Genomic DNA, 15896 nt, shown 5'->3' with positions numbered 1-15896 from the left:
CAACTGTTGATTAAATTAAAGCTTTGATACTTATTAGAACTTGAAGTGGCGATGAGGTCTTAAAATATTCTGAGAAGGTCTTTAAGAAGGATTTAAAAAGTTTTGAAAAAACTTTAGGATTCCTGCATATACCCTGTTATATGTTGATGTATGTTGTTGTTTATTTGAATAAATGTTTCTGTGTGTATGCAGCCGGGATGGGCCTGCCCGACCTGTACGTATATTAATAAACCAACCCGTCCAGGCTGTGAAATGTGCAGCGCAGACAGACCTGAAGGATACACTGTTCCTGGCAACTACAGACCAGATGCTTTAGAGCTGCGACGCATTCAGCAAGAAAAAGAAGCAATAAGGCAGTACCAACAGGTAAGGATTATGAAACGCACATAATCACCCAGAAAGACTTAGATCTGATTAGAGTTCAGTGAAGAAAGCAAGAAGACGTTTTGCATAATGCTTCTTCCTGCTTCATCTAGAATTCTTAATCTTGTTATTTAGATGCATTTGGAAATCAGTGGGATCAGCTGAGTCTGCCATGTTGTTTTTGCTGTTGGCATATACATCTCATACACACCCATCATTTTACATCTACGCTCACACTTTGTCCTTTCAGTCAGCAATAAATAGTGGTTATTTGGTTTGCTTAATTGAAAAAAAAAAAAGAATGGTAGGCTTGTAAAGGTTTTTGGTGAGTTTTGAGATTGTCAGTATTAGCATCTTAGTAGTGTCATGGGTACTAGAATTTGAAAACAGCCTTTCCAGCGAAAACATTTACTTCTGTATTGTGCATGTTAGTCTGAAAAAAATCAAGAAATAAATCATTTTGTTTGGGTTTGTTTTTTTGGTAATACATTGCTTCTTGGTTGTTGAAATGCGTTCACTGCACTCAAATTGATGCAGGTGAACATGGAGAGAAGGAGATAAGATCACCATACATCACAGTTGTCTTTTTAGTGTCATTTTTAAAACGACATCCTTGTCATTTATTCATTAACAATAAGATCTATTGTTAAGAATATGGTAAAGGATATATGTTTAGACAAATATGTGCAAATCTTTATTGGTCACACTTTATTTTGATGGTTGATTTGTTGAATTTAAGTTACATTGCATCCATGGCAACTATTAGATTACAAGTAGACTGTTGGGTTGGGGTTTGGGGTAGGGCTAGTGTAAGTTGAAATGTACTTGCAAAGTTTCTTATAGTCAGTTAAATGTATGTTTAGCAGCATTAACAACAGGTATCAAGCAGACAGTCTACTAATACTTAAATGGACCACCAAATAAAGTGTTACCTTTGTATTCATTAATGAATTGATTTATTTTCAAATCGTCTATTTTCAGGTAGACCATTGGCATGATTATATGAAACTGTTCAGAATTGTCCAGACCTAATCAAAATATCTGTGTTGATTTGCTTTTCATAACAACAAGTTTTTGATAGGAATTCAGGGCAAATGGAGAGTATTAGATTGTCTGGAACTCCTGTGGTTGTACTGTTGCGCATGGCAAACTCAGACAGAGGAGTCTGGTGTGTTGTTTGTTTTGTTGTGTTTTCTAGTCGTTAACAGTATCTCTGCTCAGTGTTGTGTTTACCTTGAAGTACTGAGTTTATTACTGTATTAGTATTTCTGGTATTATTGTCAGTGTTTTTGATGTTTTGTTGTCTTAAAAATGAAGTGAAAGTCCTATAACCGGACTATAGAAATCCGGTTGGAGCATCCGAAGTGCCTAGATTAATGTGCGTCTGTAAATGATCTGATCGGAATCACATTTTTAAACCTCCTTTAAATGTGTTTTGTATCAGAATGTTTAACATAATAATATTCATGTTATTATTTTATTTGTACATTTTTGTGTACTATTTTTGCTGGCAGTCCGATCATAGCCTAACATGCATTTAGAAGGCAGCTTGGGTTTCATTTCATGTCAGTTGTTTTAAAAAATACAGTAAATACAACTTTTATTTAATTTCAGCAGTTTTTTTGCATCTCATTTGCCATTATATTTTAATAATTTACATCAGTTTTAAATCCATCAGGAACCACGATCGTTAGAAATAGTCATCAATCATTGAAAACCCATATCAGTCACCGCTATTTTTTTTCTTTTTTACCAATTTTTAAGGGTTTGTGAGTAGATTAAAGCCTGAGCTCTGATTGACTCCTCAGTCTGAATCTCTTCTCTTTTGTCTCTATTTCTTTTTAAGGAGAAAGGGAGAAGAGAGGAGCTGAGGGGCAACAACTCACTACTGCACAACCTCGACCAGGACTACTGATTACAAACACACAAACACACTCATACTCCAAACACAACTACAACACCAACACCAGCCGGTATACTGCACAACCTCTATATGCCTGAACAGATCACTGCTGAATAATTTGATCCATGCAAAGTCATCTTTTTTAAATGCAGAAGTTGAAATAGATATTAAACACTGCAGGTAATCTGTGTTGCAGGTACACAGAAACAGGTTTATACAATATTATTGCAAGGAGATCATACAGTCGCTTCACTACTTGATCTAATAATATCTTCCTTCCACACACTGAGCTTTTGTCTTGGTATAAATCAATTCAGGTACAGACTCTTTTAATGGGCTCACGCCTCAAGCATCAGAGGACATTGTATATCTCTGTAAGTAGATGAATGATACGATTCTTACTGCACAGCCTTTGCTTGAATGAATGTAAAGCTTCTATTTATATAGCCAATTTGATACAAGTTTAGTCTGACCTTACGATACAGTATCTCCTCATGGATTGAAATATAATAATAATAATAATAATAATATATATTATTATTCAAGAACTAAGTGATTTAAAAAAATGCAAATGAACTATTACTGCGTCCCATTTTCAGAGGTGATGAACAACGCACTTTTTGGTTTAGTGAAATCTAACCATACACTTTTGCTTACTGTACATAACCTTTGCTACATTGACTGTTGTTGTTCACACAAGCAACATGACTTTGACATCAAAGATGATATTGTAAGATAGAAGTAACTGAAGTAGAGAGGCGTTTTTTTTTTTTTTTTTTTCTCTGTGAATGATGTTTCACATCCCAAACCTGTGCCGTAGGACTGTGCAACACTCATGACAATTTGTAATGATTTTACATTTTGCAGAATTTTATTGTATAGTCTTGCACAATGCACTTTTTTTTTTAATGCAATCTGCTTATGCCATACTGATCCTGGATTTGGGTGTGCGCCAGAAAAAGCACACAAATTCATAAAACAATCACTGCATTTTCTAATTAAAACAAATTGGACAATGTTTCAAAAACATCCAAACCTCAGAATCATAAATGCAGGCGAAGACAAACTTATTAACAGTGTGAAGTTTGAATTATATGTTCAAATATTTCCTAAGTGATGTTTAACAGAGCAAGGATATTTTTCATAGTATTTTTATTATATTTTTTCTTTTGGCCAAAATGTTGTTAGGATAATGTTATCCTCAGAGAGGAAAAGCAATGCGTTTCCTACTTTTGTAGTTCTTATCTTTAAAAAAGTAAAAAAATGTCCATTTAGATAATCCTCTTGTCTTTTTCTTCCATGTGTTCAAAATAATGAGAATATTTCCATCACAGAAATCTAAGGTTCTGTCATCTACCTTTCTTTCTGTTTTTGTGTTTTCTCATTACGTTTGGAATTCAACGTGACTGTTCATTTTAATTCAGCGATTTAATTTTTAAAAAGCAAATGAACTAAACTAAAATGAACTCGCATTACATTTTTAAAGAGTAACTCAAATATTATTTTTTAATTTTTAAAAGTAATGCAGTACTTTACTTGGGATTTAGGAAAGTAATATTATTACGTAACTCTTATTACTTGTAACTCATGTTACCCCAACACTGTCTGTCTGTCTGTCTGTCTGTCTGTCTGTCTGTCTGTCTGTCTATAGTTAGGGTGAAGACTAGTATCTTGAAAAATAACTAGTAAAATGTTTTATGCAGTAATGATGGCATAGCCAAAATAAACTAGTTGTGAGGTATTAGTTATTAAATATTTTTTTGTTAAAACACTTGGAAAATATTTGTATAAGTTTAATCAAATTTTATAATTCTAATTCAATAATTTTGTCTTCAACTGTACATGCATGGTAAGAGAGCAAATGTGAAATACATGTTTACTGGTATAGAATTCTCTTTAAAGACATAACTTGGTGAATTAAGATACTATTTTCATTTTAACATCAAATCATATTATTTTTTTTCTAAAATATTACACCAAAGAGAGCGTAACTTACTTTTAACTCTCTGGTGCTTAGTGCATCATGGGTAAACCACATCTATAAGTAGGCCTGATGACAGGGAAAGAGAAAGAGATGTCTTTATGTCCTCACTTAGAGCTGTAATGTAGCATAACCTGTTTGTATGACTGTGGGCTTCATTCTTTCATCTTATGTACAATAGCCTTGATTTTAAGAAAGACAGATTGCTATGCAAATGAACTATGTGAAGTCGAATAAAGTTTTTTTTTTTAAATAGATGCATATCACAACTGGCTCTCTTGCATATTATTATCTTGATGTATTCACACAATACATTAAATAACTGCTTCAGTTATGGTGCCTTTTAGAGTTTTGTATTTTAGTATGTGCAACTGTGTGGTGGTTGATCAGTATAAACAACTAAGGTGAGTGACAGTTTTTATGATTTATTCAGTCACTTAAAAAAATTAAATATATCTATTTATACAGTTGAAGTCAGACTTATAAGCCCCCCTTTGAATTAGTTTTTCTTTTTTAAATATTTGCCAAATGATGTTTAATAAAAGCAGCTATTATTATTTTTTAAACTATTTTAGGTACAAAATTATTAGCCCCTGTAAGCTAATAAAAACAATTCTGGTCAAACATTATTTACTGTCATCATTGCAAATATAAAATAAATCAGTTATTAGAGATGAGTTATTAAAACTATTATGTTTAGAAATGTGTTGAGTGTTGAAAAAAATTCTCTGTTAAACAGAAATTGAGGGAAAAAAAATAAACGGGGCGAATAATTCAGGGGGGCTAGTAATTCTGACTTTATATATATATATATATATATATATATATATATATATATATATATATATATATATATATATATATATATATATATATGAGGGAATCGATTACAGTAAGAGTAATCAAGAATCACAGTGCATCCTCAACTCGAATGAACTGTAAGTGTAAATATTTATACTTCAACACTTCAAATTACTAACGTTTACTTGTTTGTTAGCAAGATGCTTTAATCATCATTTTAAAAAATGCTTACTGTATATGTAAGAAATTATTTCTCATATTTACACATTTTCACAAAAATATTTGAAACATTGAAGTAGATATTTAAATTGAATTTAAAATGCTGCTTATATAAAATGATTTTTGTATATTTAGTTTAACGTAGACCCCAAATGGGTCTGTTTTTATACTTGAAGGTGCATGTATAAGACAGTTGTAAAACCTTTATAGTTATGACATGACGCGTCATAAATGTGAATGAGATTGGATGCGTGCTATGACTTAAGTGTCAATTCCTCAGTTTTGTCATTTTAGATGTAAAGATGACATTGATATGACAACTTGACATAAACAAATACATAACAACTGGTCTTTATCTTTGTAATGACAACTTGACATTATCAAGACAACATGACTTAGTCATTTACATTACTTATACAATGTCATACATCTGTCATAAAATGATTGTAATGAGGCCATTATAACTGTCATGTATTTTTCGTATCATGTTTTTAGTGGAACAAATTATTTGTTATTAAATGTCTCATTAAAAGTGTCTTTACTCTGTCAAATATTTTTTAAAAGCTTCCCTAATATTTAATGTAGTTAAGGGTAAAACAAAAAAAAAAAAAAATTATATAAAACATAAATATACAATGTCAAGATGCCATGGCAAAAACCAAAACCTGTTGTGATGCATTTATGTCAAGTTGTCATAAACGATATCATCTATTGCAATTAAAATGTCAACTGAGAGAATGACACTTTATGAAAGTTGTTTTAAGGTCAAAAAGGTTTCTAAAGGTTCTAAAGGTTTCTTGAGTTTTATAAACACTCTTTCAAACAAATTGTTACCATGGCGTTTTCTCTACAAATATGGGAAATAATTGTAAGATCACTGAATATGTTCCTGCAGTTGTTTCTCCATTTTTCCACAATATTTTATTCCCACAAAAAGCTATTTCAAAAGATGCAATCCATATCATGTAACTTAATCAACACTTTTCATGCCTGAAAATAAAAACAAAATAATGAACTTTTTTCTTTGCTCTTCTTGAGGTGATAATATGTCTACAGAAAACGATTTGTTTGTCTTTGCTGTCTTTAATCTACATAAAAAATGCTATTATACAGCAGAATATTTTTTTAGTCTATTGATGTGGATTTGAAAGCTTGGCCTTTAACCTTTTTTCATACAATTTGTTTTCTGCGATTGAAAGATGACTAGGAAAATTGATTAAATAAACCGCCACCCTCTTCACAATATTGAAATAACTGATAAGAACACCTGGTTCATGAAGCCTTAAATGGATTTTGTTTCAGAAATGTCATGCAGAATTTGTAGACATTTAGACCAATGGTCTTAAACTCAATTCCTGAAGGGCCACAGCCCTGCAAAGTTTAGCTCCAATCACCTCCAACTCACACCTGCTTAATCGTCTCTAGTCTTGAAAACCTTTAATTAGTTGTATAAGGTGTGTTTGATTAGGGTTGGAGCAAAACCAGGAATCCAGTTTGAGACCTATGTAGTTGACTGTTTATCTGTAATCTATGAAATTCTGAATGCTCCACCTTCTGTGTCTGCAGGCCAGGGAAACAGAGCGCAGAGAGAACTTTGCTCGCCTGGTACAGATGGACGGGCAGGATCTGGTGCCAAACCCGGAGCGAGTGGAGTGCAGGATCTGTTACGTGGAGCTGGAGTCTGGTGAAGGAGTGCTCCTGAGAGAGTGTTTGCACTGCTTCTGCAAGTGAGAAATAGAGACACACACTCACACTGACTCTTCTATATTGATCTGCGGTAATATAGTGTGTTTCTCTGTGAGCAGAGAGTGTCTGCGCTCTGTGATTCTGATGTCGGAGGACCCTCAGGTGGCTTGTCCATACAGAGACGAGTCCTACGCCTGTGACTGCGTCCTGCAGGAAAGAGAAATTCGAGCTGTGAGTATACAATCATTCTTACTGCTTGTATTTTGCTGCTTTATCTACAAAACCAAAGGGCTGTAGAATATTCCGACTAGATCCAGAAGTGTCTGTTTGTGTCTGTCATTCTCTGCTGTTGTGACTCCATTCCATTGGCTAAAATGACCAAAACTCACGTTGCAGCCTCATCATCTGTGTTGTTTTTGTAGCTTTGACACACTATTATAACACATATTATAACTATTATACTATTATAACTTGAATATCTTTTACACACTTTCTGAGTCAGTACATCAATTTGAATCGAAATTGTTATTATTCAAGTTGGTATCATGCTAAGTGAAGTTATTTTGAGACCGTCCTCACTGCAGCCCGCAGCTTGATGACATACTGGACCAGGTCAGCTACATAATGGATGATCACCTACACCCCCCCCCCCTTCCCTAAGCCTAACCATCAGAGCAGCGTGGGTGTTACCTTAGTGGGCGGTACAAGGTCCACTATGTAATGGACCTGGTCCAGTTAGTCATTGTGGTTACTCACTGCAGCAAGGACTTGGTTATTTTAGCATGTTATTGATATGAATGTAAGTAGTTGAATCACAAAGTTGTTTTTAATACAATAATGTAAGTTGCTAAAAACACAAATGACAAAAAAAGAAGACAATAGGAAACATGGCTATAAAAAATGTCTACAGTCTCAGTTTAAGGAGAAAAGTGTTTCACTGCTTCAGCTACTTCATAGGCACATTCTCCTTTTGTCTTTAGCCTAGAATGTGGAGCAATTAACAAAAACTAATTTATTGGGTTACAGTATTCTTCTTTTTTTACTCTGTGGACTGGACATTCAATGCATTAAACAGGGTTCCCCCCGGTCATGGAATTTCTGGAATATCTTGGAATTTTAAAAAGTCTATTCCAGATATTGAAAATTGAGGGATATTATAAGTCATGGAATGCATCACAGATTTTTATTTGTCATTTTTACCTCCCATTGATTAATAGATATAATTTCTGCACTGTTTTTTTTTTTTTTTACCATGTTGTTTCACTTGGTTTGCCTATTGCTATCATAAGTCTATTTTCACTTCCTATTTATTCTTTTCCCACATGATTCTTACAGCTATAAATAATTAGCTATAGTCTCTTAAACAATAACATTAGAGATATCATGTTAGGATGTCAAGTTTTAGCAATCGAATGTTGTATACAGGGCTTTACATAAACTTTTTTTAATTACCAGCCACTGTGGCTAGTAGTTTTCCAATGTTACTAGCCACTCTGCATTTTCACTAGCCACAATTTTGTTGTTGGGAAAATATATTTTATATGCATAAATTTGACGTTGACATGCTAAAATTACTTGATTTAAATTTTGTTATGTCCACTTGCGTCCCCATTCATTTCTTTTTTTGTGTGTCGAGTATGAGCTTGCTCAATGAGCATGATCAAATGGGTCATTATAAATGGGTGTTATATTGCAATTAGTTTTTATTTCACAAAAGCTCAAAATTAACGATTTACCAAATTTATCTCTATAACCATACAAACCAATAATTATTTCTTAGCCAGAAATTTTGAATGTGTCAAAACAAGCTAAATATAACTATATACTATACTTTTTATTTAACAAAACATTTCTTAAAAAAAAAAGAAAAAGAAAAGCAATTGACTTTTAGAAAATAATTATTGTCATGTATCAAAAATATGCACAGTAATCTGTTGTGGCTAAAGATCTCTCAGATCACCGGTTAACTGCACATAAATGGAGAGTTCATCAGCAATGTTGTAAAAAAAAATTATAATAATTAACCGTTTTAACAAAAATAAAAGCAAATAAAACCGTATGCAAATAAAAGCAGGTGAAACATACCGTGTGTGATAATGAAAGGATCACATGCACACGGTTAACTTTAGGCCATTTAATAATCAAAGTTCAAAGTGAAAGCAACCGGTGCTGCGGGTGCATGTTCATCACTTTTTGTCTAGTTTATTTGAAAGAGAACTGATGACAGTTGCGTTTCCAGATACTGTTACAGACACGGTTGCTTCACGATTCGGGAGTGCGCACGCGTTAAGCATTCGCGCGCACGCGTTTGAAGAAGTCACGCGCATCAAATCAGCTGTTAACACGAGAGATCAGCATCCTCTCATTCGGTATTCACTTGCTTTCTTCTGCTCGCGTGAACACAATTATTGTACTTCTCGATTTTAAGATCACACTTGCACACATATTGGGTCATCCTTATATCGTCAAACCCTGCATTTAGGAAAACTACAATTCAAAAATTATTTTCAACCAGCCAAAGTGGCTAGTGGGATTGTTTGTCTAACCGGGTGTCTGTCTAACCTGGTGGGTGTTAATGTAAAGCCCTGGTTGTATATATTGAAAATATCAAGCATATCTGTTTATCATGGGTCTTGGAAAGCTTTTCCTGACTTTTAGCGAGAGAAAAATTAAGAAAATCTGACATTTGGCTTAAATTGGACCCTGTGAAAAAGAAAAAAAAAATCTGTCAACTTGCTAAAATTTGTTAACATTTTAACCAAAAAAATTTAAAGGTTTTACTTTTTATTCTAGATAGTACTGTTCATTTGGTTAATTATTTAATTTTACATCATCAGTTTAAATCAAGTCACATATGTTGTTTTACAGTATTCCTGAGTGGAGGTAAACAAACCAATTCATGTGTTGCATGTTCCCCTCCTCTACCTGTGTCTCAGCTGGTGTCAGTGGATGATTATCAGCACTGGCTGCAGAGGGGTCTGTCTGTGGCGGAGTCTCGCTGTGAGGGCAGTTATCACTGCGCTACTGCCGACTGTCCTGGCTGGTGTGTTTATGAGGACACTGTCAACACTTTCCACTGTCCAGTGTGCAAGAAACAAAACTGCCTGCTCTGCAAGGTAAAGCATGCCATATGGACACTGGTTTTCATCTATTTTTTTGTTGTTAGTTCTCTGTAAGTCTAATGTAAAGTAAACAAATGCCATTGTTTCTTTTTTCTTCACTTAGGCTATTCATGAAGGGATGAACTGTAAGCAGTATCAGGATGATCTTACAGCTCGAGCCATCAATGACTCTGCAGCTCGAAGGACCAGAGACCTGCTGAAGGTCAAACACAAACAAATCCACATCCATGTTTTACGTCAAAGCTCCTGTCCAGAAAAGATGATGTCTTGTTCTTTATTCTACAATATTCGGACATGAGTTTCTGGTTTAGCAGATGATGTTAATATAAATTGCCCCTATTGTGCTATGTTAAGCCCCTATTGTGCTATCCTCTCCTGCAATAGATTGACATCCATCCAAGATCAAAAAATGCTATTTATTTTCTCATAATATACTTCACTTCTTTCTCAATGTCTGAAATGGTTTATTTAGTGATTCATTCTTTTTTTAAACCCCTTCTTTCTGAGCCACTGCTCTGCTCCGATGGCCTAGTTTGTTGTGATCAATCGATCGTTTACATCTCGTGTTGAAAAGGGTCGTTTCAATAAACACATTTTTATGGTATAAATTGTACATTCTTAGTTTGAGCTCGTCTTATGTAAGTATGTGCAAATTTGTTTCATTTTTGCAGTGCTAAAAACAGCATCATGTTAAAATCTTGACAACACAAACCAGATCCGTTCAAGTCTCACACTCAACCTTTAAATACACATATTTAAATCATAACTGGGCAAGTTAGTCCCACTGAATTTGTGCAGTTGAAAGTTTGGGTGATGCATGTTCATCTCTGTTTTCATTGACTTTCTGTTCTGTCCTCAACAGACTCTTGTTAATTCTGGAGAGGCGATGCATTGCCCCCAGTGCGGCATCATTGTCCAGAAGAAGGAGGGCTGTGATTGGCTGCGCTGTACCGTCTGCCACACTGAGATCTGCTGGGTCACCAGAGGGCCGCGCTGGGGGCCCAAAGTAAGAGCTTTTTCATTAGACCTGGATAAAAGCTTTACTCGACAGCTCCACAGGGTTTCGTTCCTCAGTAAATAAGAGTGAGGAAAGGTCAAATTGTGGAATGCAGGCTTCATTTTAAGATTTTATCCCTATGACAAAGGAAGAAATATTGAAGATTGCTGTTTTCTAAGAATTCTTTATTTAAAAAGTTATGCTAAATGGATTATTCAACCAAAAATTTTAATTTTGTCACAATTTCACAAATACTCACCGTCCATTTGTTCCAAGCCTACTTGAGTTTCAAGAATTGTACAGGTGCTGGAGTTTTAGTTTAGTGTTTGAAAAGTGCTTAGATTTCAGATAAAGGTCTTAAAAATGGATTTGCGTTTCATTCATAATAAATGATCTTACAAAATAGATAATCATAATAAGTTATTTTAATATGAATTGAATTTTTTTTGTTTAATTTAAAACATTGATTAAAGCTGTAATTAAATTATTATTATTATTTTTTACATAAAGTCAAAACTGCAGTCTGCAAACACCACTTCATGAGTGAACAATGCACAAAATTAAAATAAGATGAAAGATGACCCATTTAAGTGAGTAAATGTCATTTTTGTGTAAATGTCAATAATTCAGTGTTGGGCTTGTGGCAACCATCATTAAAATTCTTTGTAATACTACACTATACTATACTATTCTAAAAAAAATATAGTGTTCAAGACAATTCATTCAGGTTGTCCCAACACATGTAAATTAAGTGAACTTTATCACATAAACAATTTAAAATGAGCATAAAAAATGAAATAGTCCCAAAAAAAACTTGAGAATTGTGTTAAGCTCATTTTACATGCAACAAGCATCAAAATCATTCTGAGTCTATACTATACTATACTATACTATACTGTACTGTACTATACTATAGTATACTATACTATACTGTACAAGGAAGTACTGCATGTGTATGAAAATATGCAATTTTCCACACTTGAATACTGTTGAAAAAATAATTCTACAAAATACATTTTGTGTTGATACTGTACTTTTTTTTCTGTTAACTTCTTTTCATTGGATACTCCAGTTTAAAGAGACTGCAGGGCGGAGGGTGTGGGCAGGGATGGGCAAAAATACATTGAATTGTATTTTAAAATAAACTACCGAATACCTCAATTTTATGTGTATCAAAATAAACCACAAAATACAGCAGCCACAAATGTATCGAAATAAAATACTGTATTTTGCATTTTGAAAATACTACAAAATACTTCTGATACTGTCACCTCATTCACCTCTACTGCACATGAGTATATGTTCATATTCATAAACTTTTGTTTCTCGTTCATTTTAGTACACATTGTGTACAAATTCCATACAGAAAGTCCTGTCTTGAAGATGATCTCTTAATCACTGTAAAAACCATGTAATGCAGATAATAAGTTGGAATATAGCACTATATCTCTTCATTGTGTTTTCATCCACTGCATTGCGTGGCCAGTATAATTGCAACCTTTTCTTTTCAGTCTTATATTTTAGGTTATATTAAGGGTGTTTTTGCAAATAAACTCTTTATACACAGTTGAAGTCAGAAATATTAGCCCACCTGTTTATTTTTTTACCCAATTTCTGTTCAATGGAGAGAAGATTTTTCAACACTTTTTTAAACGGAATAGTTTTAATAACTCATTTCTAATAATTGAATTATTTTATCTTTGCCATGATGACAGTAAATAATATTTGACTAGATATTTTTCAAGACACTTCTATACAGCTTAAAGTGACATTTAAAGGCTTAACTAGGTTAATTAGGTTAATTAGGCAGGTTAGGGTAATTAGGCAAGATATTGTATAACAATGATTTGTTCTGTAGACTACTGAAAAAAAATAGCTTAAAAGGGCTAATAATTTTGTCCTTAAAATGGTGTTTAAAGAAATAATAACTGCTTTTAATCTAGACGAAATAAAAGAAACAAGACTTTCTCCAGAAGAAAAATATGATCAGACATGCTGTAAAAGTTTATCTGCTGTGTTAATCATCATTTGGGAAATATTTAAATAAGAAAAAAAAACTCAAAAGGGGGCTAATAATTCTGACTTCAACTATACATCCTGCTGCTGCCTTGTAACGGGAGTCTGGTATTTTTGACCAGTCAGTACAGACTGGACTATTATTAAATTGTGTCTCATATACTGTATAGTGCCACTTTGACATCTTTAGACAGACACTTTTCCTATTCATTAACTATACACACCTGCAGATCAACTACTGGCATTTGAAACAGTCAATGAAGTATTGTAGGAATCGCCACTGTAAGACGTATTTGTGTGTTGTAAATCAGCAATCCATCTAAACTACTATTATTTGTGCAGTTTACTCATTCTCCAGAGATGTTTTCAGTTCTTCTGTAACTGGAAGAGTCTCAGTTTAACCTCTTAGTGAGCACCAATACACAGTGTTTAGGTGTTTTATCATTCTAAAGTTCCTCTGCATTTCCACACTGAGGATGGTCTGAAGCTCCTCATCCTGTCCTTAAGGACTGATATTTTATTCTATCGTATTTCTGAAGCAAAGATGCTGATGCTGAATCGTACATATATTTATTATAAAATATTATTTTGTATACATAGTACATTTTCATTTTAAGTGAACAATCCTTTTAATTGTGAATATTATTATAGAGTTAAAAATAGAGATTCATCTGTTTCTCTTATTTCAGGGTCCAGGAGACATAAGTGGAGGCTGCCGCTGCAACGTCAACAAGCAGAGATGCCATCCAAAATGCCAGAACTGTCACTAAAGGGAATGGCCGAGAAAAAAAAAAGGACGAGGTACGAGTAAATGTAGCGTATTGCATTATGAAAGCTTTTGACATTTTTATGTGGGCTGATATAAGTATATCGTCCACCTGATGCTTCTAACTGAAAAGTGTAGGTCTGTTGTACATCTAAAGTCGCAGTGGTGCATTTTATGGGATTAAATCACAAAGCAAATGAGCATCAGGCAAGTCCTATTAGACAACTACTGTAGTGTATCGGTCCACTTAGCATTCTAATGTGATTATTTATAAACACACCTCCACTGTGTGAGATTTCACCTGTAATATGATGTCTTGTATTAGAGTCAGTTGCAAAAGAAGAGGTACAAGGAATAGTTTACCCAAATATAACATCATTTAATGACCTTTTTCTTCTACTGTAGAACACAAAACAAAACATTTTGAAGAATGTTGGAAACATGTAACTATTGACCTCCATTGTATTTGTTTTTCCTACTATGGCTATCAATAGTTACAGGTTTCCAACATTCTTCAGAATATCTCCTTTTGTGTTCAACAAACTGAGGAAACTCATAAAGGTTTGGAAGCACTTGCGAGTGAGTAAACAGTAAATACATTATACTCATATATTACTCATAACAGTAAATACATTTTTGAGTGAACTGTCCCTTTAAAATGGCTAATGAATGTTCATTCAGTGAATACAGATTCTGATTGATTGAAAGTGACCGAGTGCTTTTAAGACAAAACCGCTACTTCGGTGCTGGAAATAGTGATTTGGAACTGGCTCATTATTTTGGACCAGTTAATTTTTTTAAGAAAAAAAAAAAAAAGTCGGTCAAATGGTTTACAGATCACTGTTAAACCTTTTAAGCAAGACTGATATGTGGGTGGCAGATCAGAGCTTTAACCAACGTATGATTTGACATTATTTAAGACTTTGTTTTAAACATTTGACAAAGTATATATTTTATTACAAAATTACACGTTTTTATGTATTTATATTTTACCCTTCTGCTCAAATGTTCCCAAGAGGACAAAAAAAAAGCCAAAACTGTCAAAAGCTGCAGCTGATAATGAAAATAAGGGAATGGTTACAATGCACTTACACATATTTGTGTATTTGTCTTGTCTTAAGCTCTACTACACTGTTGACACGTTACTGATAAGTGCCTTATCTTGCCTGTTTTCATCTCTAAGTTATGTAACCACTAACATTAGCCGTAATTTTACATTGTTGTTATTATTATTATTATTATAATTATTATTATTTTACAAACTATATGTAGCTGTTGTTGTTGATCTGTGATCCAGGATAATTTATGTGTGCAGTGTTTTCCCTTCATCTTTTCCACAGACTAAGTATTTTGTGCATTCATTCTGAAAGTTGAACACCGTACACTGCACTGCTCGATGATTAGACTGTTTTTAAGCTGAATATTATTGTTAATATGTAGATCAGTTATTTACTATTGTAACGTTGCATTACAGTGCTATGCTAATTTAAGTAGAGGTAATGGTCAAGAGCAGGTACCCAAGGCTTGCGTTAAAAAAACGTCAAGTCTAAATCAAGCCAAAGGACTGATGTAACTGCCAAAGCTTTCAACCCATGTGCTGAAGTCAGCATCCAAAGTATCTACTTATGCATCAAAATGAACATTTCAAGAGGGTAGTCGGATTTTTCATTTCAAAGCATTGATATTGTTCACTGAGAATCTGGACAGAAGTATCGCATTTGTACAGATGATTGTTCTGTTCATCCTTACTCGTGATATTGATCTGTAGCCTCACTGTTGTTGGGATAGAAGCATTATGAAGTTCCTGCATGAACCACAGAAGAAATGCGAAGGACTGAAAATGGGAAAGTCTTACACTTTAATCCAGTAGGTTAATCTGACCTCAGGGCTCCGAGTCTTAAAGAGTGCCTTACATGTTGTAATACTGAGCACCTGTAGTAACTATATTTAAAGCTGTTTAAATATTCTCCTTGTTACATATTTTGACTAATTTAATATGCTTTACATTTTGTTCTTTAAATAAATTAAAAACTGTTACCAAA

The 15896-nt window shown here is 33.7% G+C and overlaps 2 protein-coding genes across 9 annotated transcripts in view; one reads left to right on the top strand and one right to left on the bottom strand.

The window, feature by feature from the left end:
• Nucleotides 1-15896, bottom strand: part of esyt2b (extended synaptotagmin-like protein 2b) — an 846120-nt gene that overhangs the window by 114394 nt on the left and 715830 nt on the right. The gene's annotated exons all lie outside the window — the stretch shown is intronic.
• shrprbck1r (sharpin and rbck1 related) overlaps nt 1-15896 on the top strand; it is a 23314-nt gene extending 7418 nt beyond the window's left edge. The window contains exons 8-15 of one of the 7 annotated variants that reach the window (XR_015494881.1): nt 193-366; nt 6834-6994; nt 7073-7184; nt 9890-10069; nt 10179-10277; nt 10938-11081; nt 13778-14255; nt 14373-15896. Coding sequence is in view for 4 of the 7 variants with exons in the window: in XM_087259824.1 (XP_087115950.1) it covers nt 193-366; nt 6834-6994; nt 7073-7184; nt 9890-10069; nt 10179-10277; nt 10938-11081; nt 13778-13858 (951 nt within the window). In the remaining 3 variants the exon portion in view is untranslated. 7 annotated transcript variants of the gene reach the window in all.

Source organism: Danio rerio, chromosome 7, assembly GCF_052040795.2.
Source record: "Danio rerio strain M-AB ecotype USA chromosome 7, GRCz13ab, whole genome shotgun sequence".
Classification (NCBI taxonomy): Eukaryota; Metazoa; Chordata; class Actinopteri; order Cypriniformes; family Danionidae; genus Danio; species Danio rerio.
This window is presented reverse-complemented; position numbering and strand designations above follow the sequence as displayed.